The following is a 26975-nucleotide window of genomic DNA, read 5'->3' on the forward strand; positions in this document are numbered from 1 at the left end:
GGGTGCATGGCCTACTAGTGGGAGGCCTGGCCATGCCCCCTTAGGAAATGTTCTTTTTGCAGCAGCACTGTGCACTGGGGAGAGGGTGCTGTGAGCTCCTCAGCCTGGTGCATAGCCAGTGGGAAGCATGATCAGTGTGATTGATCCTCCACAGACATAGGAGACTGCGAACAGTCTCACAGTGCAGCCCAGCACACAGCAGCGTGTGCTGGGCTGCTGTGATGCACGAGGGAGGGGGGGCAGCACTGGACCCAGGCCCCTCTAGCAAGCCCAGGCACGGGTAATTAGTACCTGCTCCCCCCCTTTCGGCACCCCTGGTAATGTGAATCAGGGGCACTATGGCCCTCATTCAGAGGCGGTCGCAAGAAGCGATCGCTCTCTCTGAATGAGGGCGGCCGCTTCTTTTATTTTAGTGCGGCCTCCTGGTCGCTAGCTAAGCTGTGGGTTACCACCCACAGCTTAGCGACCGACCAGGGTGATGGTCGCGATGGTCAAGACCATCACGACCATCGGGGTTTGCGACGAGACCCTAAGGTTGGGTCTCGGCAACCGCAAGCCCCAGGGAGCTTCCTGCTCTGATCAAGCAGGAAGCTCCCCACTGACATCACTGCTGATGTCAGTGTGGCCGCCCACAAAATGGCAAGCGTTCCGTAAGGAATGCCTCAGCTTGTGTAGATACCCCCCCGCCCCACCTACAAAACGGGCTGAGCTGTCGATCAACATCGACAGCCGGCCCTTTTGTAGTGAGCTCCGGAGCGAGAGATTTTCTCTCTCGCTCCAGGGCTTGCTCACGCGCAGTGCTGCCGCTGCACGTGCACAGGGCCTCTACATCGACCCGGTTGTGAGCGCTCAGCGCTTGCGACTGGGTCTGAATGAGACCCTATGTGTGGTGTAATGTGAATTAGATTGTGTTACTTTGTGGCGGAATTTGAATTGGGGATACTATTTTGTGACCACGACCCTTTCTTTGGGACCACACCCCTTTTTGCAGCGCCCCTATGTCCCTTTATTAAGAAAATGCGGAGTATGGGGGGGAAGGGTGATTTCCATCATATCTCTAGGACCACTTTAGGCACCGTATTGGGGAATGCTATAACTGTGACAGTGCATGCTGGAATGTGTAGTTTCACAACAGCTGGAAAGACACAGGTTGGCCGGGCCTAGTGTAATTGTTTTTGAACGTAAAAAGCAAGAATATGTCATACAAGCAAGTAGATATACCTGTACCAAGTATGCTTAAAGAACCTGTATACCTGTAACATCAATAATAATTATTGAAACAGTTGTTTTGATTTGCTGAAGTCCAAGCTTGTGAACGGTGTGGAGGTACAAGTGCACATCATTGGGGATGCTGCGTATCCCTAAAGAAGTAGGCTTATGAAAGGGTACAGCCAACAGGTTGAGCTGTCACTGGAACAGATTGACTACATCCATACCCTCAGCTCTACCTGAATGGTGGTGGAGAGTGCTTTTGGATGGATCAAGGGACGTTGGTGCTGTTTGTTAAAGTGCAATGATATAGACATTCGCCTGATTACGGATGTTGTGCGGGATGCTGTACTTTGCATAATATTTGCGAGATACAGAGACATCACTACCTGCCGGAGTGAGATGTCGTGGAGAAACCTGTTGGGAGTGATCTTTTTCTCCTAGCAACCACCTCTGTTGGTCAAAGTACAAGTAATGATGCTGAACTACTAAGAAACGCCATTGTTAAAACTATTAATTAAATGATAATTTATAAGTAAATGTAATATATGCCAAGCTAGTTGTCAATCCTCAAGTATTATTTTCATAAACTTTTTTGATTAAATTCAAAAACATGTGTGAAAGCCTTACTTCCGTATTTGTTCCATATGAAAGAATGACAGACAAAAGACACCCCCAAAGATAAAAAACAATAGTGCACTTATATTTCAGTGCAAAATTCTCTCCTTATTTTTGTATGGCGTTTGAGTTAACCAGCTCATAATATGAGCGGATACATTTAACACAAAATACATAACTTCATTAAAAAATTAGGCAATGCACGCCCCATAGAAATACAAAAGAAAAGTCTGCATACACTTCTGTGTACAATTCACTCCATATTTATGTATGGACTTTGGGCCTGATTCAGCAGCTAATCACAATAGCGATTAAGCACGCAGTCTCACTGCAAAGATATGCTAATGTCTGCGATCGGTATGCCATACGCAGCCTAACATAAGGACGGCAACCTTACCTTACACACATCTGTAATACTATCGGTAACACCGAGTACAATCGCACAAGGTCTGACCTTATTCAGGAATTGCTAACCTCATCGTATGCAGTGCAAGCCCAAGCTGCGTATGGCATTGCAGTGGCTAATTTATGCACTCCCCTGCAACGGTGTTCAAATGCACTGGCATGCCTGCGTTTCGCTGACCACCCCCCCGTAACCACCCCCAAATGGTACTTCCTGTCAATAACTCTGCAATGGGTCTGCGTAGTCACTGCAATCGCAATCCCGATCGCATTGGAGTCTTTGCGCACGTGCACTGCGATGCATACGCAGAACACAACAATCGGCTGATTGCATGAGTAATTGCAGTTGCAATCACTACAGAATCAGGCCCTTTAATATAAGTAGCTCATATTATGAGCTGATATATTTAACACAATATACATAACTAATTTAAAAAAGAGGCATTAGACACCCCATAAAAATACAAAAGATAAGTGCACATAAACCTCGATATATTATGAGCAGTAACAGTTCCAATTAACACAAACAACCTGTGTACTGTATATTATTTTTAAAAACTATTCATAAAATGTTAAATAGAACCATGTGTAACTTTGCTTGTTGTGCATATTGGGACATAGGGCCTGATTCTGACCCAGTTGCAAGCGCTGTGCGCTCGATACCGGGTCGATGGTAGGCCAGTGCACATTCGCCCAACGGAGCCGGCTCCATCATGCGCATGCGCGAGACCCGGATAGCGACAGGCAATCAGTCGCTCTGGGTCTCGTAATAAAGGGGGCGTGCTGTCGATGTTGAGTGACAGCACGCTCCCTTTGGTGGGCGGGCCGGGGCCGTGGCTGCCCAGATGGAGGTGTTCCCATGGGAACGCCTACCATCTGGGGCCGGCCCCACAGACAAAAAAAGTGATGTCAGTGGGAGAGCTTTCGGATCTGTTAGAGCCGAAAACTCTCTGGGGCTTGAGGCAACGAGACCCTACCACAAGGGTCTTGTCGCAAGCCCGATGGTCGTGATGGTCTTGACCATCGCGAAGATCATCATGGCTGCTCGCTATAGCTGTGGGTGGTCAGCCACAGCTATGCGAGCGGCCAGGAGGCCGTTCGAAAACACCCGAAGGCCGGCCCTGATTCAGTGCGAGCGCTCTGTCAGAGTGTCTGGCTCTGAATCAGGCCCATAGGCCCAAATGAGGTGGGAGACTGTGCTTGTTGCACATACTGGGATGTAGGCCCAAATGAGGTAGGAGACTTTGCTTGTGTGCATACTGGGACGTAGGCCCAAATGAAGAGGGAGACTTTGCTTGTTGCGCATACTGGGATGTAGGCCCAAATGAAGTGGGAGTCTTTGCTTGTTGCACATACTGGGATATATAATAACGTGTATGACCACCGTGTGGCGCTATGCTTGACAAATTCCACAAAAAACAAAACACAAAATAATTGGCTACTTTCCTTTCCTGTCCTTTCCTTAAGTGGTGTATCAGGAAGGTTCCCAATATGTGGAGAAAAGTAAATAGGTGCAATAGTGTGATATTGATAACAGCAAATACATTTATTAGTCAAAACACACAAAATTAATAGTTTAAACAATTGCCCAAGAGGGCATAATGATGTGGAGATTTATATTAAGAAAGAACGGGAGCCCATAGGCCCTGCATACCAGATCCCAGATGATAAATAGCATTGTGGGTGCACTGCCGACCATCCGGACCAAGTCTAGCAGTGACTGACAAACAGATACTGGTACTTTAGGTCTCAGGTCCTTCTCCTTAATGTCTCCGCTCTGCTGTCCTTAATTCGTTTCAAGCCCACCTGGCTCTTCTTCAGAAGGATGCAGAGTCTGTGTCCATGTCACTCTTATATACCACTTAAGTCCTTTCCGACTCCGGAAATGACGAAACCGGAAGTGATGCACCCCGCAACTTGCGGTTTCGCGGCTCCCGTCCTAAAGTAAAATAAACTTGACATTTCCCTTGGATAGTCCTCCCAGGGAGCACCTCCTCGGTTCCCCTCTATAGGATGCCTCCAATGTTGTTCCTAATTGTACAATCTCCTCAGCGTCATTCACAGAGATAATATATGTAAACATCCGTTTTTTTCTCCTCAACTGGAAGTTGTCATTCTGGTTGTCATGGTAACTGAAGTGACTGCTTAAGGAGTCCCTGGAAACGATCCCCTCCGTTCATATGGTCCACATACATAAATAAAAAACAGAGGTTGTAAAATACATCTTAAAGGGAAATGAGGGCACAGCTGAAGGTGTAAAATTAATACATAGATAATAAAAAATATATATAGGATAAAAATATATAATAAGAAATATAAAAAATATAAAAATATATGATTTATAATGTATAATAAAATGAATAGTAAAAATGTGAAGTATATAATAAATACATGTATATAAAAAAATGTATGTATGTATATATATATATATATATATATATATATATATATAAAAAAAAGGGGGAGAAAGATTATTGGATGAACCACTTCAGTTCGAAATCTTTATTCAATCCATCAGGAACTAGTGTTTTCAATTTAAAAATCCATCTCATCTCGCTCTTCGCCAGGTTGGTTTCGACATCTCTATCCTTCCATGTTGATTTAATGTGTTGTATCCCCATAAAATTCACAATGTTCCTCGGTGAGCAATTATGGAACTTCTTAAAATGCTCCAAAAAAGAGAATGTGTTTCCATTCCTTTCTTCATATTACGCACATGTTCCCCCATCCATGTTTTCAAGGCCCTGGATGTTCGTCCCACATAATATAATCCACATACAAATTCCACCAAATAAATAACATTGGTGGTATGACACGTCATGAAATCCATAATTTTAAAATCCATAATTTTGGCCTTTAACGATGAACTCTGTGATTTTTGAACAGGATGTGGGGACATTAATGCACATACTACAACTACCACAGCGATGGAACCCCTTTGTACATACTGGATTATTGGTTGTGAAATCAAGTGCACTTCGTACCAATTGCTCTTTAAATTGTCCGCTCTTCTATAAATAAAACACGGTTTTTCTAGAAGTTTATCTTTTAAAATCGGATCTATTTTTAAAGCATGCCAATGATGTTTAAAAACTTGTTCAATTTCTTTATAATGGTTTCCATATTTAGTGATAAACGACCATTCACTTATCTTATTTTGGTTTGTGTCGTTTTTAGGTTTTAAAAAAAGGTTTCTGTCCATATTTTTCGCAACCTGTTTTGTCTGTTCAAGTTGACCTTTTTCGTAGCCTCTTGCCAAGAAATTCCTTTCCATTTCGTCCATTTGTTCATCGCAAACCTTCAGTTCACTGCAATTTCTTTTGACCCGAATGAATTGGCTTTTCGGTACGCCCTTCAGCCATCTGTCAAGATGTTCACTAACCCAATCAATGAAACTGTTTGTGTCCGTTGGTTTTTTAAAGCATTTAGTTTGAATACAATTATTCTCTATGTACAAATTTAAATCCAAAAAATTACACGTCGTCTTATCTATATTAAAAGTGCATTTTAAATTCAAGTCATTGGAATTAAGAACTGCACCGAATCCTTCCAAATCTTCTTGAGTCCCCCTCCAAAAAAGAGGACATCATCTATATACCTGTGCCATTGCACCAAGTTCATCCCCCAGTGCCTACTTCTCAAAATGTTATCTTCTTCCCACTTGGCCAGGACCAAATTGGCATAACTGGGGGCGAACTTGGTGCCCATAGCCATACCCACCCGTTGCAGATAATAATCACCATTGAAAATGAAGTAATTGTTATTTAAAATGAACTTAATGCCTTCTTCAATAAAATTGATACATTCTGGATCCATTTCTGCCTTCTCTAAATGCCATCTGGTGGCTTTTATTCCTTCCTGATGGTCAATTATCGTATATAGGGAAGTAATATCCGCAGATATCATCAGCATATTCTCATCCCATTTGATATCTTTAATTTTTGCTAGGGCATCCATAGTGACTTTCAAATACGACTTAGTAGTTTTTACAATGGGTTGCAAATGGAAGTCTATCAATTCTGACAGTTTACTCATTAGAGTCCCCGCTATTATAGGTCATCCCGGGGGTGTAGTCTCACTTTTATGTATTTTAGGTAATACATATATGGTGGGAACTAGAGGACTGGTGGTTTCTAGAAAGCTTCTTTCAACTCTTGTTGTTCTAGTTTTTTTCTTCACTTTCCTCTAAGAATTTGGCAAAAAGATTCTTAATTTTATTCGTTGGATCTGTTCTGAGTTTACTATAGGTCTCTGTATTGAGTTGTCAGTATATATCCTTCTCATATTCTTCTTTATCCATTATAATGATGCTCCCCCCCCCCTTATCCGATGGTTTAATCACTATCGACTTATCTCTCTGTAGGTTCTTGATAGCTTCTTTTTCCTCACATACTGGGATGTTTGCCCAAATGAGGTGGGAGACTTTGCTTGTTGTGCATACTGCAATGTAGGCCCAAATGAAGAGGGAGACTGCTTGTTGCACATACTGGGATGTTGGCCCAAATGAGTTGGGAGACTTTCTTTGTTGCACATACTGGGATGTAGGCCCAAATGAAGTGGGAGACTTTGCTTGTTGTGCATACTGGAATGTAGGCCCAAATTAAGTGGGAGACTTTGCTTGTTGCGCATACAGGGATGTACTGTAGGCCCAAGTGAAGTGTGAAGTGGGAGACTTTGGCCCTCATTCAGAGCCGTTCGCTATTTGCGTTCATTCGTTCAAAAACAAGGGGTGGCTATTCAAATGATCCATTCGCACATTGCAGTCTGTTCACACCTCTAAGTCTGAATGAGCGAGCAAAACATACGCTCTTTTATTTCTTAAAAACGCCCCCTGGCCGCTCGCACCATACGTCATGTCCGCTATTTATTAGATTAATCGAGTACATAGAACAGGATATGAACTGCTCACTATTCTTGTGGTTGGTTTTTTCAACCGCTATTTTGCGAGCAGTTCTGAGTTAAAAAAAAACAAATGACGTGGTCATTGACGCTGCTATATTAATTATGCACACCCATAAAATGCCCGTTTTGACCTTTAAGCACGCCTGCGTTCAGATCTCCACTCCCCGTTTTCAAGCACCTTCCCCTGTTACCGGCCACACTGACTGGTTCGCGCATGCGTACTAAAAACCGTACGCATGCGCAGATGTGCGAACATCGCTCGGAATGAGCGTACTGCCGCTAGCGAGTGGCTCTGAATGAGGGCCTTTGTTTGTTGTGCATATTTGGATGTAGGCCCAAATGAGGTGGGATACTTTGCTTATTGTGCATACTGGGATGTAGGCCCAAATGAGGTGGGAGACTTTGCTTATTGTGCATATTGGGATGTAGGCCCAAATGTAGTAGGAGACTTTGCTTGTTGCATATACTGGGATGTAGGCCCAAATGCAGTTGGAGATTTTGCTTCTTGCACATACTGGGATGTAGGCCCAAATGAGGTGGGAGATTTAGCTTTATTTTCTTATTGTGCACAATGGAATGTAGGCCCAAATGAAGTGGGAGACTTTGCTTATTGTGCATATTGGGATGTAGGCCCAAATGTAGTGGGAGACTTTGCTTGTTGCATATACTTTGATGTAGGCCCAAATGCAGTGGGAGCCTTTGCTTGTTGAACATACTGGGATGTAGGGCCAAATGATGTGGGATATTTTGCTTAATTTGCTTATTGTGCACACTGTGATGTAGGCCCAAATGAAGTGGGAGACTTTGCTTGTTGTGCATACTGGGATGTTGGGCCAAATGAAAAGGGAGAATTTGCTTGTTGCTCATACTGGTATTAAGGCCCAAATGAAGTGGGAGACTTTGCGTGTTGCGCATACTGGGGTGTAGGCTAAAATTAGGTGTGATAATGCGCTTGTTGGGCATAATGGGTGTGGGGTGGCAACTGTGGTGGTTGTGAGCATATCTTGGTCATAGCTGAGCGAGATAATCTCGGTTATCGCGACTGACCCTTTCCTGCATAGCTACCATTTGCACTAGTAAATTGCTCTGCAATTCTCGTTCATTGTCCATGAATCGCTACAGCCTGGCATCCTCTTGAGCCTTTCTGAATCCAGCTCTTGTAGTTGTTCATACAGGATGTTAGTCATGGCTCTTGTAGCAACCTCTATTGTGGTCTTCTTCTTCTTCCTACGTGTTAGGACTGTGAAAACTGGAAACAAAAGAAATAAAAATTAATCATCACAAAGTTTCAAATAATATATGAATATATGCAACACATGATTGTAAACGGTACAAAAAATTAAAGATTAAGGATTATCAATGCATCCATGCCTGCACTGACCATCTTCTAGCACAAGTTGAACGCTGCAACAGATACAGTTTCATTTTAGCACCTTGCACCTAATCATTAACAAGACAACTCTTGTTTAATATTGAACAATGTACCAAAAAAGTCACGGTTATATGTGAAGAATAGCCACAATATTTACCAGTGTTTCGTACAATTTTATAGAAAAAACCTAGTACAAATTGCAAATCATATAGGTTAATGCTGCAATAAATAGAGGTTTTACTAACGCTAATAGAGGGGAACTTACTGTTACTGCGTAGTGTGGTCTTGTCTCCCTGGGTCTGTGCTGGGACTCTCACCCCTGGCTCTGTGACAGTGCTATAACATCTGTGACGGTGCTTGGTTCAATGATGGTGGTAGATGACTTGTCATCAGGATCATCATCAAATAGGACCTGCGATGATGCCGGGCTCTGCTGGCTGCACTCAAGAGTCGATGAAGGCGTGCCTGTCATTGTTGCAGACATTGTGCCAGCATCACTTGATGAAGATAGGGCAATGGGGTTGCATAGTGGTGAATGCCTAAAAACAGTACTGCACAAATCATGTATGGGCTACTCCATCCTTCCCAAACAACTGCAATTGTGGTTGTGGTCATGGATCTATGTATATTGTATTTTCAGAGACTTTAGTTTATTAAGAACTTGCTGCAGTGTCTTCACAATACCCCTGCTGGACAGAATCTTTGCAATGCTCATGGCATCATTAACAGTGCCTGTAATTTGAGCTTTTATCTCCTCCTCTCCCCTCACATGTAGTCGCTCCCTGATCTCCTCCTCCTTAAAATAAGACATGATCTCAGACAAAATGCCACTCTCATAACTGGCATTGTTCTCCTCAAACCACTGGCATTCATCTCCTCCGCTCTCTAGCACCGGCACTCTTCTCCTTTACCCAATCTGACCAATGCCACTGGCACACTTCTCCTCTGCCCACTGACTCTCTTCTTCTCTGCCCTCTGTCACTGCCTGTCCCAACAGTGTGTATGCATGTGCAGCATCTCTTTCTCTCTTCGACTGCTGCTGATGATGTCATCAGCATGCATCAGGCAGCCCTGGCTGGCCAATGAGAAGCTTCTAGGTGTAGCCCGGGAGTCAAATCCTGGGTTGCACCATTCAGACTTGAGCAGGGTTGTATACCTGGAACTTAAGTTCCAGAAAAACGCTGGTCAATTGCAGGGGTGGCGGCCGTTCCCTGGTTGGTGTCCTTCAGGCATCCGTGAGACCCGGGTAGTTTGGCTGAGCCACGGCAAGAATCTCGGTATGTCTGAAAGGGGTGTAAGGGAATATAACTAAAATAGAATACTGTATACAGTGTATATAACAAATATATATATATAATGATTAAAAAGAAGAAGAAATCATCTGAAAGCTGTAAACAAATGTAAAATTTACAACTAATTGTATGAAGCGCTGTTGGAGGCTGCACAGCAATTTGTTCATTACTTCCAGCTCCTTGTCCAAGGTCTCCTGAATCTGTCTCCTCCTGATAAGATCAACATCTAAAAAAAAATTACTACAAACATCAAATAATTCATACTCAACATAGTTTAAATGCAAGGTCACATTAAACACATCTAAATGTGTGTTGTGCTTCAAGTAACATGCATCCAAATATTTAAAAATGTTGCTGCTTATTGACTTCTGCTAACAACTAAAACAGATGATGCTGTATACCTGCCAATGGGGTAGTTGCCATTATGATAAGCTGCATTTTTGTTAAAACTTGAGGAAAGCCCCAGAGGCATCACCATGTCTGGTGACACCCGGCGCGCACTCTGAACACCCCCAGTGCGCCGAAGGCGTGACCAGCTAATATGAGGCATGGCCTAAATAAAGGAGCGTGGTGGCGCGGGGGTTACCGAATACTTCATTCCAGGGTCAGCGCATCACCGGAGATGCTGGGCTGCCCCCGGAGACTGGGCTGTCTGCACTGTCGGCTCCTCTTCTATGACAGGAGCCGGGTGCTGCAGAAGAATGTCACACTGCAGTGCCGGGCTCCGGTCACTGCATGCAGAGGAGCCGGCATTTTGGTGTCACCACCATGGTACGGCTCGCACCCCCCTCATGATGCCACTGAAAAGCACAAGCAATCAAACCTTGGAATATGTTATATTCTATAGATGTAAAATTGTATTAACAATACACAAACAACATTAACAGGTACATTTTCTTTTACCTCCACCTGCCAACACTGCATCTGCCCGATCATCTGCTAGGTCTTGTGGTGTGATGGAGAAAGGGGAAGGATTATGGCAAGGGAAAGGATATAGGGAGGGCATAGTGGTGGGTCAGGGGAAAAGGTCCAGGCAAAGGAAGGTGCTGGGGCTAAGGTACTGGTATGTAAGTGTCAGGGCCATAGCTAGGGTAGTGCGGCCAGTGCCATCGCACAGGTAAGGGGGCGCTGTTTGGGCCTGTCCAATTTCTGCTTATTATCATCCTCACTTGTAACTTCCTCTTATTTCATCCCCAGCATCTCCTGCCCTCCCCTACCTCTTCCCTGGCCCTTCCCCATGAGGCCATTGCCCTTTTTTGGGTGCATTATGTCCCTTTGAAAAATTAGGGGGGTGCCAATGCTCTTTCTGGCAGAGGGCACCAAAAAGTCTAGTTACAGCTCTGGTGAGTGTACTGATGCAGGAAAAATGGTCCAGCCAGGGTAGAGTGGTAGGGAAGGGGAAAAGGTCCGGGCAAGGGACCTTAGACAGGGAAAAAATTCAGGGGATGGCTACTGTGGAGGGGATGAGACCCCTGATGCATCTCCTCCTTCCAGTCTGGCCTTTGCATGTCAACATGTCTTGTGTTTGTTAATGTTAATTTTATGTATTATTTTCAATTTAACTGATATTAGCACAATGCTATCAGTTATCTTTCTGTTGCTGTCTTCGCAGACAAAACAAAATAGAGAAGGTCACACTAAAGTAAAATTAAATTTTTTTTCTATGCAGTAAACCCTTGTATCTTCAAGTGTACCTATTACTTATAATTAGGGGTGAGCGGGTTCGGTTATACTCGGTTCTTATCGCCACTTTACCGCAAATTCGGCTCGATTTTATTCGCTATCCAAAACACATGTTCGGAGATAGCCAATAAAAAGATCCGAGTAAAACCGAACCCGCTCACCCCTACTTATAATGTATATAATATATATGTGATTTATTGATACTACTCCAGGACTAATAAAACAACAAATCCAAAACCATAGAAAAGTAGTCCTTACAATGGAATGCACACGTATGTTGCATAGATACAAAATATTCTAAAATTCAACTTTTACTAATTATTATTAATATCCAATTAATAATGGCAATAGTCAAAATCAGCTAAACAAAATGATATATTAGTAATGAAAATGAAAATCAAGGCTGTAATCGGTCTCTGGGCCTGATGCACTACCAAATGCAACTGCGATTACGTGTGCAATCGGCCAATTGTTGCGTTCTGTGCATGAGTATGCATCGCAGTGCGCGTATGCAAAGATTGCTCTGAGAACGGGACTGCGATCGCAGTGACTACGCAGACCCATTGCAGAGTGATTGACAAGAAGTACCGTTTGGGGGTGGTGACAGTGGGGTGGTTGGCAAAATGCAGGCATGCCAGTGCATTTGAACGCAATTACAAGGGCGTGCATAATTTAGCTCATGCGATGCCATACACAGCTTGGGCTTTCACTGCGTGCGATGAGGTTAGCAATTCCTGAGTAAGGTCAGACCTTGTGCAGGTGTGCATGAGGCTGCGATTGTACTCGATGTTACTGATGGTATGTACTGGGCTAGTGAATAGTTCAGATCTATCCACCTATTCATGCAGCATATAGCCATTTTCGTGTATAGGCAGTATATTGCATTTAATTACATATGGATCTTAATTCTTATGTAATCTCCAATATATCACACAGATATCACAAATAGCACTTACTTTAATAACCAGCGCTATGCCACACTGTTTTTCTATATACAAAGTATCATTATACCGATGCTACATTTTATAAATACAGTATATACACCGAACGATTAGCAGAGTGTGCACGGGAGGAGGCATAAGTGGGGGCTTATGTCTCTATCCTAAGAATATAGGTAAATTCAGTGTGATCACATGCAAATAAGTGTAGCAGAAAAACACACTGACCGGCATAAGAGCACCGGTGCCTGTGAGACTGTGAGATTGGCTGCTACCACAAGGTGTGAACTACCCACCAAACAGTCAGCAAAGTGTGGACTGGAGGAATACAAAAATATGCATAATAATACTGCCAGCCCTATAATAATACTGGAAGCATAAGGGCTAGAAATAGGAGCCCTACTGGAAGGGATTATAGGCAACAATTATGCAATAGGACACACTGTATTTCTGAAACATCCATAAAACGTTTTTTCAACTTAATGAATACTCTATTGGGTACATATATTAGTAGTATTTGGAATACATACAGGATGAATGGTCTTGGTGGAATTTAAAATGAGATGTATAAGTTAGGAACAGAAAACATTAACAGTGGAATATGAAATAAAATATTTAAAATAGATTTTGGCCAACTAGGGGCCCACCAGTGTCCAGAGCTGATTTATATGAGAAATACTAGATACCAGGTGATTGATAGGAATTAAAAAAAGCATATATTGACAAATGTCATATGGAATGAGAGAAGTCACTAATAAGAAAGGCACGGCATGAAATAGCTGTATTCCATAAACAAGGGGAAAGAAGGACATCTAGTGGTAATAAGGAAATATAAAATGTAAATCTTGTGCAACATCTTTGCAACATTGGATAGAAAAAAATGTTTGTGGAGCACTGTGTTTAGACAGAGATCATCAGTGAATCGCTGGCAGCTGACACAAGGGGATTCCTGCCTAAATACCCCAGAAAAACCAGAAAATAGAATAGAAATATGTGTCTGCGCCTGAAATCACTGAAACGTGTACAACAAACCAATGGTAGTGGCTAAAAATAGATTTATTAACACACTAGCAACAGTGAATCTTACTAACAGAACTGCAGTTCCTAAAATCACATATCAGAAACAGTGTAACATTCTGCAAATAAGCACCAGTGCTGAAGATTTTGTGCTGTTCTCTGGGGGGGAGGGGGGGGGATGTCCTATTGAAATACCTACCTTTTCAGGACTACCAGCTTATTATCAGTTTACCTCCTACTGTGCTGCTGGGGACCTTCTTTCCGGGTACGGAACACACTGGAGTGTGGGAGCACTGATGCTGAAAAGTTTGAAATTAAATTTTGTTTTGGGCCCTACTTGGGTCATGAGTCTCCAGTTTTTCACCAAAGTGCTGGTTCCTGGTTTGGTGGCTTATGGAGTGAGTGCTTGTTGAGCATTGTGAAGTCCTCCTTCTTCTTAATATATATATGCTAATAATTATCAGTTTCAATTTAACAACTGTTGTCTGTGTCTTACTTACAATAGGTTTTGGTGGGAGTTAGGTAAAACTTGATGCTTGACATCCATCCATAGACTGAAACTTGTACTTTGTTTTACTGTATTATTTTAGAAGCCAAAAGCAATATTTTTAGAGTTTGAATTTCTAATTTGTGTGATTGTATTTTGTGTGTCCACATGTTAATGTGAAACTGCATTAGTTTCCTTCTACAAGATCAATAAAATTAAATATAATTCATCCAAAGTGTGTATGATTATGTGATTCCTTACTTCATATTGGCAAGGTTTTGCTTAAAGAGGTAAAAATGTTGTCATACAGAGTAAAAATTAATTAAGGTAAAATTACAGACACCTGAACAAATGAGGTGCTGTTGCTGTATAGAGTAGGACGCTTAGTTAATCTTGTGAATAGATTGAAAAGTAAGTAATATTTGTTGCAAACAGGCTCGGACTGACTCGGCGAGGAATCAGGGAGATCTCTGTTGGGCCCGGCTGATTAGTAGCCACGCCCACTATTGCAGGAGGGTGGGGCCTAACTTATGTATCCAACGGTGCTGTTTATATAGCAGTCTGCACTGCAGCTGCTTACCGAGCAGTCATGTGAACTGCCAGGCTCCTTGCATCAGCCAAAGGATGTCCCGCAGGGACTGCTGGGAAACATAGTCCAGTGGTCACAAAGGAGGAAGGGACTACGTTTCCCAGCAGTCCCTGTGGCGCGTCCTTTGGCTGATGCAAAAAGATGGCGGGTGGTTGGTGTAGTCTTCGGCGGGGCAGGGACCAGTGACATGCATATACACAGGGGCAGGTCTCTCTCTGCAGCAGGCTCCCATGTGCCCACTTCTCTCCCCTCCTGAACACAGAGACCCAGCAGTGCTGATGGTAAGAGCTGACTACAGTAATTCCACAGTGAGTCCAGCGGTGCTGATCCTACAAAGCATTGCTGTCTCCTCCTGCTGATAACTACTGTTGTGTGTATGTGTATGTGTTAAGGCTACATGTGTGTGTGTATATGTTTTTACTGAGACTGCATGGTGTGTGCATGCGTGCTGAGAATGCATGGTGTGTGTGGAAAAGTAACAATAACAATAATAATAATAATAATTATTATTATTATTAATAATAATATCTATGTACATGCATTTAGAGAATTTTGTATTTTTAAACACAAACTTTCTGCTAGTTCGCTTTATTACAAAAAGGAAGAGCTGTCACCATTCATATCCCTTAGTCTGTAGAATGGGGAATGGGCTGTGTTACTCTGGGGCTATCAGCTCCCTGTACAGCAGTGTGCTTGTGTAAGTGCTGGCATGGGGTTACCTGTGCCACTGTCTGCATGGGCTTACCTGTGCCCATTGGATGGGCATGGGCTTACCTTTGCCGCTTTCTGTATAGACATGTGCTTACCTCTGTGTGCCCTTGTCTGTAGAGGTGTGGGCATACCTGTGGCCCTGTCCATGAGGGTATGGGAGTACCTGTGTCCCTGTCTGTGTTGGCATGAGGTTACCTGTGTCTGCAGGCATGGGGTTACTTGTGTGTGTGTGTGCCCCTGTCTGTGGCTGTTTTATTAATTCTTTGTATTATATTTTGGGGAAATATTGGAATATTTATATTAGGGATTCCAGAAAGAGAACATTGTTTTGTCTATACCTTTCTTTCATCACCAGCCCCTTCTAACCAAGCTATTCTCCACACGGCTTTACCATAATCCCCTCTGGTACCCCATTTCTTATGATACTTTTGCCACCCTTACCTATATCCACCCCCACACCTAGTCTTACCACAATACACCCCATACACATAAATCTTCCACCGAAGGTTCCATCACTCCTTCCGCAACCTCCAGGATCTGCAGCTCTACTATGCCAGAAAAAGGGGCTCTAATTGTCTCTCCTCGGCTCCGCCACTGCTCCTACTAACCCTAGTGTCAGACTGGGGCATGAAGGGCCCACCAGGGGAATGCAGCGATAAAGGCCCATACTTTGGGGTGTGGTCAGCTTCCACAGAGGCTTGACTAACCATTAGTAAATACTGCTGGTACATGAATGATAATGTACCAAATTAATAACAGCAAAGTTTTGTAGAAAATACACCATAGTCATGTGCAGTATAATGTAGCATATACAGCGGGTAAAATAAGTATTGAACACATCAACATTTTTCTCAGTAAATACATTTGTAATGGGCTATTGTAATGAAATTTTCCCCAATTATCAGCAACAACCCATGCAGTCCAGACATGCAAAGACATCAAACCATAGATGTCCATAAATTAAGTTATATGTAATAATATGAAATGACACAGGGAAGAAGTAGTGAACACATGAAGATAGGGAGGTGCAAAAAGGCGTGGAAAGCCAAGACACCAGCTGAATTATATCAGTAATTAGAAAGCAATCCAGCCCCTTGTCAGTGCAAATTAATATAAACTGGTTCAGTCCCAACTGATGGCCTATAAAAAGGTGTCTCATTACCAATGTGTCAAATAAGAAACATCTCATGATGGGTAAAAGCAAAGAGCTCTCTCAAAAGCTTTGCACCCTTATTGTTGCAAAACATACTGATGGCATTAGTTACAGAAGGATTTCTAAACTTCTGAATATTCCAGTGAGCACTGTTGGGGCCATAACCTGGAAATGGAGAGGACATCATTTCATCATAAACCGGCCACGACCAGGTGGCCTCGCAAGATTTCTGACAGAGGAATGAAAAGAATTATCAAAAGAGTTGTCCAAGAGCCAAGGACCACTTCTGGAGAGCTTCAGAAAGACCTGGAATTAGCAGGTACAATTGTGTTAAAGAAAACAATAAGTAAAGCACTCAATCGCCATGGCCTGTATGCACGCTCACCAAGCAAGACCCATGGCCTGTATGCACGCTCACCAAGCAAGACTCCATTGCTGAAGAAAAAGCATGTTGAAGCTCATTTAAAGTTTGCTGCACAACATTTGGACAAGCCTGTGAAATACTGGGAGACTATAGTCTGGTCTTATGAGTCCAAAATTGAATTCTTTGGATGCCATAATACATACCATGTTTGGAGGAGAAATGGCACTGCACATCACCCCAAAATCACCATACCTACAGTGAAGTTTGGAGGTGGAAACATCATGGTGTGGGGCTGTGTTTCAGCATACGGTACTGGCATACTTCATATGATTGAAGGAAAGATGAATGGAAAAATGTACTGAGACTTTCTTGATAAAAATCTGCTGCCATCTACCAGGATGCTGAAGATGAAACGAGGGTGGACATTTCAGCAAGACAATGATCCCAAACACACAGCCAAGGACACTCTCCATTGGTTTCAGAGAAAGAAAATAAAGCTGCTAGAATGGCCCAGCCAATCATCTGACTAGAATCCAATTGAAAATCTATGGAAATAACTAAAGATCAGAGTTCATAGAAGAGGCCCACGGAACCTTCAAGATTTGAAGACTGTTTGTGTGGAAGAATGGGCCAAAATTACACCTGAGCAATGCATGCGACTAGTTTCTCCATACAGGAGGCGTCTTGAAGCTGTCATTACCAACAAAGGCTTTTGTACGAAGTATTAAATACATTTCAGTAAGCGTGTTCAATACTTTTTCCCTTTGTCATTTTACATTACACATAACTTAATTTATGGACATCTATGGTTTGATTTCTTTGCATGTGTGGAATGCATGGGTTATTGCTGACATTTGGTGAAAATCTCATTACAATAGTCCCATTACAAATATATTTACTGAGAAAAATGCTGATGTATTCAATACTTATTCAAGTGCACAGTCTGGAATCCAATCCATAGAGGAGAGGGTGGGCCCTCAAGCAGTGGGACTCACCAGGGGTTTCCCCTGTACACTTGTTGGCCAGTCCAACCCTGACTAACCCTGCTCCTTTTCTTAGTTGACAGTAATCCTGCCACATCTCCCCAATTCCAGCTCCCCCATTCTTGTGCATTTTCTGGAATAATTTCCTGAAGTTATCTTGCCAGTCCCCTCCACTTTATTACCACACCTACATAATGGCTGGTCACACCTCTTAAGTGGGTCCCTTCCATTACATTTCCCTGGTGGGAAAATATTGTGACACTTGCTGCTACATTTGAACTGAATGTAATTTAGGTGTAATAGAAATGTAAATGAGCTAATAATAGCATTTGGAATAACCTTACCTGACACAGATGAAGTTCCCTGATGTCTGATTATTTTGAAGAATCGTACAATTTGTTATCATTAGTAACATGGTTTGCATCAGCCCTCATATAGGTGCAGAGGAAAGCCTGAGATGTCGAGATGTAACAGTGTGCACGTTGCTTGCAGATTCACTTTGTTCCCTGCATGTGCCCATGATCCACCCATGACACATCCACACTTTGGACTTGTAGCATGTACCCACTAGATACACACCCAGTGCATGCCCACTTTCCTCCTTGCAATACTCTAATGTATGTGTCTGCTTCACAGGGTGATGAGAGCTGTGGCAGTGAGTGATGTGGATATTTTGTGCCTGTACATTTTGCCTTCTTTCCTTATGGTGCATGCACACTAGGCCAATAATTGATAATACTGTGTGCTCAATCTATTGTGTGCTCTGCTGAATCAGGCCCAGTGTATCATCAACCCCACCTACAAGAATGGTTCCCCTGTATTTATTCTCCCCAAATCATGTCACAATGTCATATTGCCTACCCCCATATCATGCACCCCTGTATTGATGCCCATACCAGCTACCCCCCTATATTGAAGCTTCCCCATATCATGCACCACTGTATTGGTGTTCTCGTATTGATACTCCCTTTATTGTTTATCCCTCATATAATGGAAATTGTCATGTCCCACTGTGGAACATATTTTATATGAATCTGTATGTCTTCATATGTGGGAAATGGGTGTTATATATTTGCAAGAAATATATCATTGGTTATTTTTAAATTACTTGCAGAATTTTTCTATAATTATACAAATGTGATATGATGAAGCTTGTGGTAACAATGGTTTGTTTAGGGGCACAAAAGTGGCTTATGTGTGTGCAGTAATGTTCTTTGGCACATTGCTTCTAACTATATACTGTATTTCCATATATTATAATTACAGGTACAGACAGAGATCCAGCGGCACTGGGGCAAGTGGCAAAGGTCATTGGAGAGCAATGTCTTCAATCTGGTGACACAGGACTTTACTGCATGATTTGATCCAAACAACCAATCTATTGTGGTGGCCGTACAACTTTACCAATCGGTTTGAAAATGGCTAAATAAACACAACGCATATTACATTACAGTATGATCAGGGCCATGTATACAAAATCTGCACTGCCCAGTTTCCTATAATTCTGGATAGCTTGCCTGCAAGAAAATACTTTAGTGACTTGTGTGTGTGTGTGTGTGTGTGCTTGTGTGGGAAGGGTTGTCTGATTATTGTTGTGCACTTGACCAGAGCTTCTGTGACCAATACAGCTCTACTGTTTCATGATTCACAACCAACAGTGTTTATGGTGACGTCAGCAAGGAACACTAAATAATAAACATCAGCAAAGTTGAAAGAACAGGAGAGTATTATCTGGGATTGTAAAATCCATACAGTATATTAATGGGTAAGGCAAAACAGGCAAGCAGCTTCTGATCAACTGAATGCAAATTTCAAACTGTACCTCTAACAGCCAGTTTAATAGATAAACAAAAAACAAAAACATCCAGTGAGAATTTTACAGAGCATAATATCATACTCAGGAACAAGCAAACAACATCTGAACAGTGGTGGAAGGCAATGTGGTCAGATGAATTGTCTTATACCCTTTTCTTGGAAACAACATTACTTTTGCCCTACGTGTTTGTTATTGTTGATTCTGTCAGGGTTAACTAGGCATCTGTTGAGTGACTTGTCCACCTCCTATAAAATTCACTTATATTCTATCTATATAATGTATGCTAGGTACATTAATTATAGATAAACAATATGCACATAAAATACAAAACATTTGTATAAGCAATTAAAGCAGGGATTAAGTTTACAATGAAAAGATCACAGAGCAACATTACATGTGTTTTAAACTATACACAATAAATAAGGAGAGATACACAGTGCTCTCTGGGCCTGATTCAGACCCGCTCGCAAGCGCTATGCGCTCACAAGCGGGTCGATGGTGGCCCAGTGCTCATGCGCACGACGGAGCGGGCTCCATCGTGCGCATGCGCGAGACCCGAATAGCGACGGGCAAACAGTCGCTCTGGGTCTCGTTCCAAAGGGGGCATGCTGTCGATGTTGAGTGACAGCACGCCCCCTTTGGCGGGCGGGCCAGGGTAGTGGCTGCCGAAACGGAGGCGTTCCCATGTGAACGCCTCCATTTGGGGCCGGCCCCACTGACATCATGAGTGATGTCAGTGGGAGAGATTTTGGCTCTGTTAGAGCTGAAATCTCTCTGGGGCTTGCGGCAACGAGACCCTACCACAAGGGTCTCGTAGCAAGCCCGATGGTCGCGATGGTCTTCACCATCATGACCATATTCCTGGCCACTCGCTATAGCTGTGGGTGGTCACCCACAGCTATGTGAGCGGCCAGGAGGCCGCTCTAAAAATCAAGAAGGCCAGCCCTGATTCAGAGCAAGCGCTCTGTCAAAGACCGATGATGCTGAATTGATGAGCAGGATCAGTTTGAGACCTATGTTTGGAGATATTGGATTATTATTATTATTACCAGTTATTTATATAGCGTAGACATGTTCTGCAGCGCTTTGCAGAGAGAATATTTGCCCATTCACATCAGTCCCTGTCCCAGTGGAGCTTATAATCTACGTTTCCAACCAAATGCTCACACACACACATGCACACACTAGGGTTAATTTTGTTGGGAGCCAATTAACCTACTAGTATATTTTTGGAGTGTGGGAGGAAACCCAGACAAGCACATGGAGAATATACAAACTTCACACAGTTAGGGCCATGGTGGGAATTGAACCCATGACCTTTTTGCTGAGGCAGTAACGCTAACCGTTACACTGTCTGTGCTGCCCATTGGACAGGACTGATGTTTGGAGATGTCAGATGGGATCGATTGAGGTAGGTAGGAGCAAGTCTCAGTGGAAAACCAGACTGGAGAACTAGATGGAATTGTAGACTTGTATTAATAAGATTTGGAACTCGAATGGCACGGACTGGAACTGTTCAGATACAGAGTACCTGGGAGCTCAGCATAGAGCTGTAACTTCAGCAGAAGCAAAGTTGTACTGGCAATGGGAGCCAGTCAGGAAATGGAATTTATAGAGGTGGATCCCCAGGGATTGTATGCTGCGATCAGCTGGTCTGGAAGCAGTGCTCTGAATGGTGGAAGAGCGTCAGGTGAGTCCAACATGGCTGCTCCCATACTGTGATTTTGAAAAGGAACTCTGGAATGCAGCCTGTGTATCATCATGCTGAGGAGATACGCTGTGAGCAATTGGCTGCGGGGAGCCATCTCCACACTCAGAGACAGAACACTGAGTGGACTGGGCAGGAACAGCACAGACAGACAGACTTCAGAACAAGCCGAGAGTGCTGTGCAGCATGAGCGGACCTCTGCACTATTTGGGAGTGATGCACAGTGTGAGCAGACCTCAGCGCTAGCCGGGACAGACACCGGAGAGGTGAAAAGGTAGTTTTTAGAGTCCGGAGCATGACAGCATCCCGCCCTTCACAGGTTACCTCAGGACACCTCTTAGACTTTCATAGAAACTTGGCATGGAATGCTCAGATCAAGGAGCATGGACACATGAGGCAAAAGTCCAGGAACATTTTTCTGGGCTGTTGCCCTTCCAGTTGATTAAGTGTTGGAGACTTCCATACTGGATTCGACAGTCCAGAATCTTTGCCACTTTGTATTTAACTCCATGATGAGTCTGGACTTTGGGTGCCTTTGGAAATGCTGAATGAAACCGTTTGAGTATGAGTGGTTTCAATAAAGAAAGGAGGCAGCTTGAGTTTGAATGAATCTGGATTGATAACATGCTCACTGGTGAATGGCCCAATGTAGCAGGGAGCAAATATCATGGATGGAACTCTTACCCGCAGAATTCGTGTAGAGAGCCAAACTTGATCTCTTTGCTTGAGACTGGGAACTACTCTCCTCTTCCTGTCAGCAAACTTCTTGTACCGATCAGAAGCCTTCACAAGAGAGGTGCGGATCTCCTTCCAGATCTTAGAAAAGTGCTGCAAGGTGCAGTCAGCAGCTGGAACCTGTGAGGCAGAAAGATGCTGAAACTCAGGAACTCGAGGGTGAAGGTCATAAGTAGCATAAAAGGGTGTAAAACTAGATAAAGAGTGATACTGATTGTTGTGTCAAAATTCTGCCCAAGGAAGCAGTTCACCCCAGTTGTCCTGAGAGGAGGATACATATACACTAGGTGGAGAAATGACTCCAGATCTTGGTTGATTCTTTCCATCTGGCCATTGGACTGGGGATGGTAGGCAGTGGAGAAATTGAGTTTGACTTGAAGTGTAGAACACAAGGAACCCCAAAACTTGGCATCAAACTGCACTACCCGGTCAGAGATGATTTGCAGAGGTAGTCCATGAAGTCTAAAGATTTTTTGTACAAATAATTGAGCCAACTTGGGAGCTGATGGAAGACTGCTGAGGGGTGTGAGTGATCTTGATGAACCAGTCAACTACCACCCAGATGGGTGAAACTGGAAGATCGGTAATGAAGTCCATGACATATGAGTCCACGGTTGATGTGGAAGTGACTGCCAAGCTGGAGCTTGACGAGGAACTTTATGCTAGGCACACTTGTTACAAGAGGCAATAAAGTTGTGAGCTTATTTTCTGTGAGAAGGTTATCAGTAAGACCTTGAAATGAACTCGAAGGTGTTTTGTATGCCTTCATGACCTGTAAAGCAGGAAGCATGGGCCCAATGTAGCAGTTTCTTTTGTAATGCGGGCTTGACAAGAGTTTTCCCAACAGGTTGCGAGGATTCTACTCTGGCTACAGAGAAAGCCACCAGATTGATGATGTGATGCTTCTCATTGAAGGTAGTCTCATTTTCTTCCAATTCTGGACCTCTGGACATAAAGTCTATTTGAAATTGAAGCATGAGGTACAAAACGTTTTTGTGGCCTGTGAGAATGGAATGTACAGCTCCTTCTAAATGATAGCGCCACTCATCCAAGGCTAACTTAATAGTGAGAAGTTCTTGATCTCTAATAGAATAGTTGCACTCAGCTGGAGTGAATTTCCTGGAGAAAAATCCACAGGGGTGGAGAAGACCATCAGGAGCACATTGGGAGAGCATATCTCCAACTCCTACAGAAGAAGTGTCTGCTTCCAAGATAAGTGGCTGTGTGACATCAGGTTGATGAAGAACAGGAGCTGACATTAAGTTCTGTTTGAGTTTTTGAAAGGCTTCCTTTGCTTTCTTTTAGCATTGGGATGGATTGGCACATTTCCAGGTGAGAGCGGTAATAAGTGCAATGATGGTGGAAAAGTTATTTTTGAAGTTATGATAGTAGTTTGCCAACCCAAGGAAGCATTGAACAGTCTTGAGAGTTGTAGGAAGTGCCAATTCCTGAATTGCTTGGAGCTTTTCTGGATCCATTCTGAGACCAGAACCTGAAATGATATATCCCAGGAAGGGAATAGACTTGACTTCAAAAACACACGTCTCCTATTTGCAGTAGAGGTGATTGGAACAGAGGCATGTCAGAACCTCCTTTACCTCCCTATTGTCAAGATAGACAACAATATGTTCGTACAATAGATTGCGGAAGATCTCATTGACATAGTGCTGAAATACTGTGGGAGCATTACTGAGACCATAGGGCATAATGAGGTACTCATAGTGACTATCGCGAGTGTTAAATGCTGTCTTCCATTTGTTTCCTTCCAGAATTCGTATAAGATTAAATGCTCTTTGCAAATCCAATTTGGTGAAGGCGACTCCTCTGACTCAATGAAAAAGCTCTGTAATCAGATGGAGAGGATAGTGGTGTTTAATAGTGATGTCATTCAGACCCCTCTAGTCGATGCAGGGGTGCAAACCTCCATCCTTTTTTTTTTTTACTAAAAGGAAGCCCACACCAGCGGGTGAGGTGGAAGGGCAGATTAACCCATTTTCCATATTTTCTTGGATATAGTCAGTCATGGCTTTTTTTCTGGGAGCAATAACAGATAAATTTGCACTTTGGGAAGAGATTTCCCAGGGATTTATTGGACAATCCCATTCACTGTGAGGAGGAAGAAAATCAGCACTGGCTTTACTGAAGACATCAGTGAATTCTTCATAAGAAGGAGGAGGATTTGGATGAGATGAAGCAGCAGAGCATATTGGAAGAACTTGTTGAAGACAAAAATTGAAGCAGGAAGATCCCCATGTGGTAACTTGAGAGATTCTCCAGTCAATTTGAAAATTATGCAGACGAAACCAGGGCAAGCCCAGAACTATGGAATTCTTGGCCCTGGGTATGACAAGAAAACTTAAAAGTTCAGAGGACCAATCTTGACTCGCAGAGGTTGAGTCAGAAGGGCAATTGTACCCCATAGGATGTGGCTTCCATCAATTTCTGGGAGTTAGATAGGATGAAGCAGACTCTCGATTGGTAATGTCCATCATTGAAACAAATCCAGCTGCGCCTGAAACCAACAGAGCGGAAACTTGCTTGAAGCACTTGGCCACTTGCAGAGAAACTGAGAAAATGCTGTTTTCTTTGAAGAGGAATGAACTACTCCTAACTTAGGACCTCATTCAGAGTCAGTCGAAGCGGCCACATGGTCGTATGGGAAAAGAGGCCGGATATGCAAATGATTCCCTTGCAAGTTGCGTCCCTAAGTTCGGATCGGTAGCTGGCAGACCAAGGGGAGGAAGCGGCCGGAAGATAAAAAAATACGCCCCCTTCTCGTACGCATTACAAGTAATCTCCAGGCATATAAGGATTAATCGAGACCATCGGGAACCATCGGAACTGGTCGTAGAGCTTAAGGTTGACCATACCCTCTCTTAAGCTCTACGATCATGTCAGTGTAAACACCTCCCATGTCACATGTGCCATGACGCTACTTTGTTAATTATGCACTCCCATAAACCGTATGCACTCCCATAAAACGCCGTTCGCATAATTAGGCACCCCTGCGTTCGGATTTCCACTCCCCCTTTTTCAAGCACCTTCCCCTGTTACCACCCACAAATGCCTCAATCTGTCACTCAAACTACCGACCTGGCTGTGTTCAAGGAGAGAGAAATTTCTGATCGTAGTGGCTAGTTTGCGCACGTGCATTGTGAACTTTACGCATGTGCAGTATAGCGAACATTGGTGGCTTACGACCGTGCAGCCGCTTCGACCGACTCTGAATGAGGTCCTTAGTCTCTACTTGTTGAGTTAGGAGTGGGTGTTTCCTGGATGCTTGGGACAATTGTTGAGCTGATGAGAAGGAGCAGCACAGTAAAGGCAGGGATTCTCAGACTGTTGTCTTCAGAGTTCTTCCTGTGATAGACGAGAATGCTTTGTTTACATCGGTTCCTCTTAGGGAGGAAAAACGAAATGGGGCAAGACTTTTGCCTGAGGCTTAGGATTGACAAATCTTCCTATCTCAATGGCTTGTTCTTTAAAGTGTAAGTCCACCTTGGTGCACAGAGAGATCAAGTTCTCTAACTTGCACAGAAGATCACGGGTAACAAGAACATCTTTAATTTGCCTGATAAGCCATTCCAAAAGGCTTCTTAGAAGTCATTCCAAGAAAGCTCTGATGCCAGTATTTGAAACTGCATGAGATACTGGCCTACAGAATATGAACCTTGGCATAGATGTAGAAGGTTTGCAGATGCAGAAGATACTCTCCCTTTCTCATCGAAGATTCGGCGGAATGCCATGATGGAATCTTTGTAATGGTGCCTATCCATTAGGTGACCTGAATGTCTGAACGTCTAGCATTCAGACCTTCAGGTCGCTGAGTTGCGGTGCCTGCACTGAACGGTGTTCACTGAATGTCATTCAGTGAATGAGCCCGACCTCCTATCTCTGAACATGCCGAACCTGATGAGCATTGTCAGGTTGATGGGCATGGTCAGTAGACAGTCGGGGATGGCAAGGAACCAGCGTGCATGCGAACATGTGAACAATGTGAACAATGCGAGAAAAACCTCCTGGTTTTGTTTGGATTGTTCACAAACTCGGGTAATGAATAGGCCCCCTTGAGATGAAAAGATGGAATCAGATCTTTCCAATAAGGGTGAAGCCCAGTCTAAGGCAAATCCAGATAATAGGGATATGATATATGCCACACGGGTATGATCTGTAAGAAAATTGCTGGGTTGGAGCACAAATTAAATTTCACATTGATTCAAGAAACCCCTGTAATTTTTGGGGTTGCCATCAGAGTTTGCAGGAGTAGGAAGGTGTAGACTAGGTGCCGCTAAGGAAACTGGAGTCGGAGGAATCGGAATAAATGTAGTGTGGATTGGATGTTATCCAGCCGTTTAGTCAGTTGTTGGAGGAGCTGAATCACTTGACTCTGTGACACCTCTTGGTGTTCTAGACAAGTAACAAGATCCTGTGTAAATCTTGCAGCTTGTGCCTGATTCTCAGCTGGATCCATTGGTACAAACTGTCATGCCTGAGGGTTGAGGTTGGTCGGAACAGGCATGGGAGGCTGAAGAGAAGACTAGGGAGGCGTCAATGAATCTGGGTGGCTTGAGTCAGGACTTCCTCATGTGTGGATGTGAGGAGGTATAGGAACTGCAGTAGAGGATGGGCCTAAAGGAATGGACAGGAATGGAATGTCTTAATCATACAGCAGATTGGAATGAGAATTGAAGATGATGATATCAGACTGGGACTGATGATGTGGAACTGATGATGAATTCAATAGAGTAGAATTTGAATTGATGATACTGAATAGATGAGTAGAATCAGATTGGGACCGATGATGCTGAATAGATGAGTAGGATTGGTTTGAGACCGATTATACTAAATTGATGAGTAGGATTGGTTTGAGACTGATGATGCTGAATTGATGAGTAGCATTGGTTTGAGACTGATAATGTTGAATTAATGAGTAGGATCGGTTTGAGACCGATATTTGAGATATCATATGGAACCGATGTTTGGAGATGTTGGATGG

The 26975-nt window shown here is 43.3% G+C and overlaps 1 protein-coding gene and 1 pseudogene across 2 annotated transcripts in view; one reads left to right on the plus strand and one right to left on the minus strand.

Moving 5' to 3' along the window:
• The window catches only part of LOC148521827 (vasoactive intestinal polypeptide receptor 1-like), a 233734-nt gene extending 214317 nt beyond the window's left edge, over window positions 1–19417 (plus strand). The window contains exon 2 of one of the 2 annotated variants that reach the window (XR_015878802.1): window positions 18987–19067. Coding sequence is in view for 1 of the 2 variants with exons in the window: in XM_088474760.1 (XP_088330886.1) it covers window positions 18987–19079 (93 nt within the window). In the remaining variant the exon portion in view is untranslated. Of the gene's footprint in view, window positions 1–18986 lie in introns of both variants that reach the window. The other variant, XM_088474760.1, reaches the window with a different exon arrangement.
• Window positions 8140–9314, minus strand: LOC148521829 (uncharacterized; annotated as a pseudogene).
• Window positions 19418–26975: the final 7558 nt, after the last annotated feature.

This window comes from Taudactylus pleione, unplaced genomic scaffold (assembly GCF_031769625.1).
Source record: "Taudactylus pleione unplaced genomic scaffold, aTauple2 ptg000155l, whole genome shotgun sequence".
NCBI lineage: Eukaryota > Metazoa > Chordata > Amphibia > Anura > Myobatrachidae > Taudactylus > Taudactylus pleione.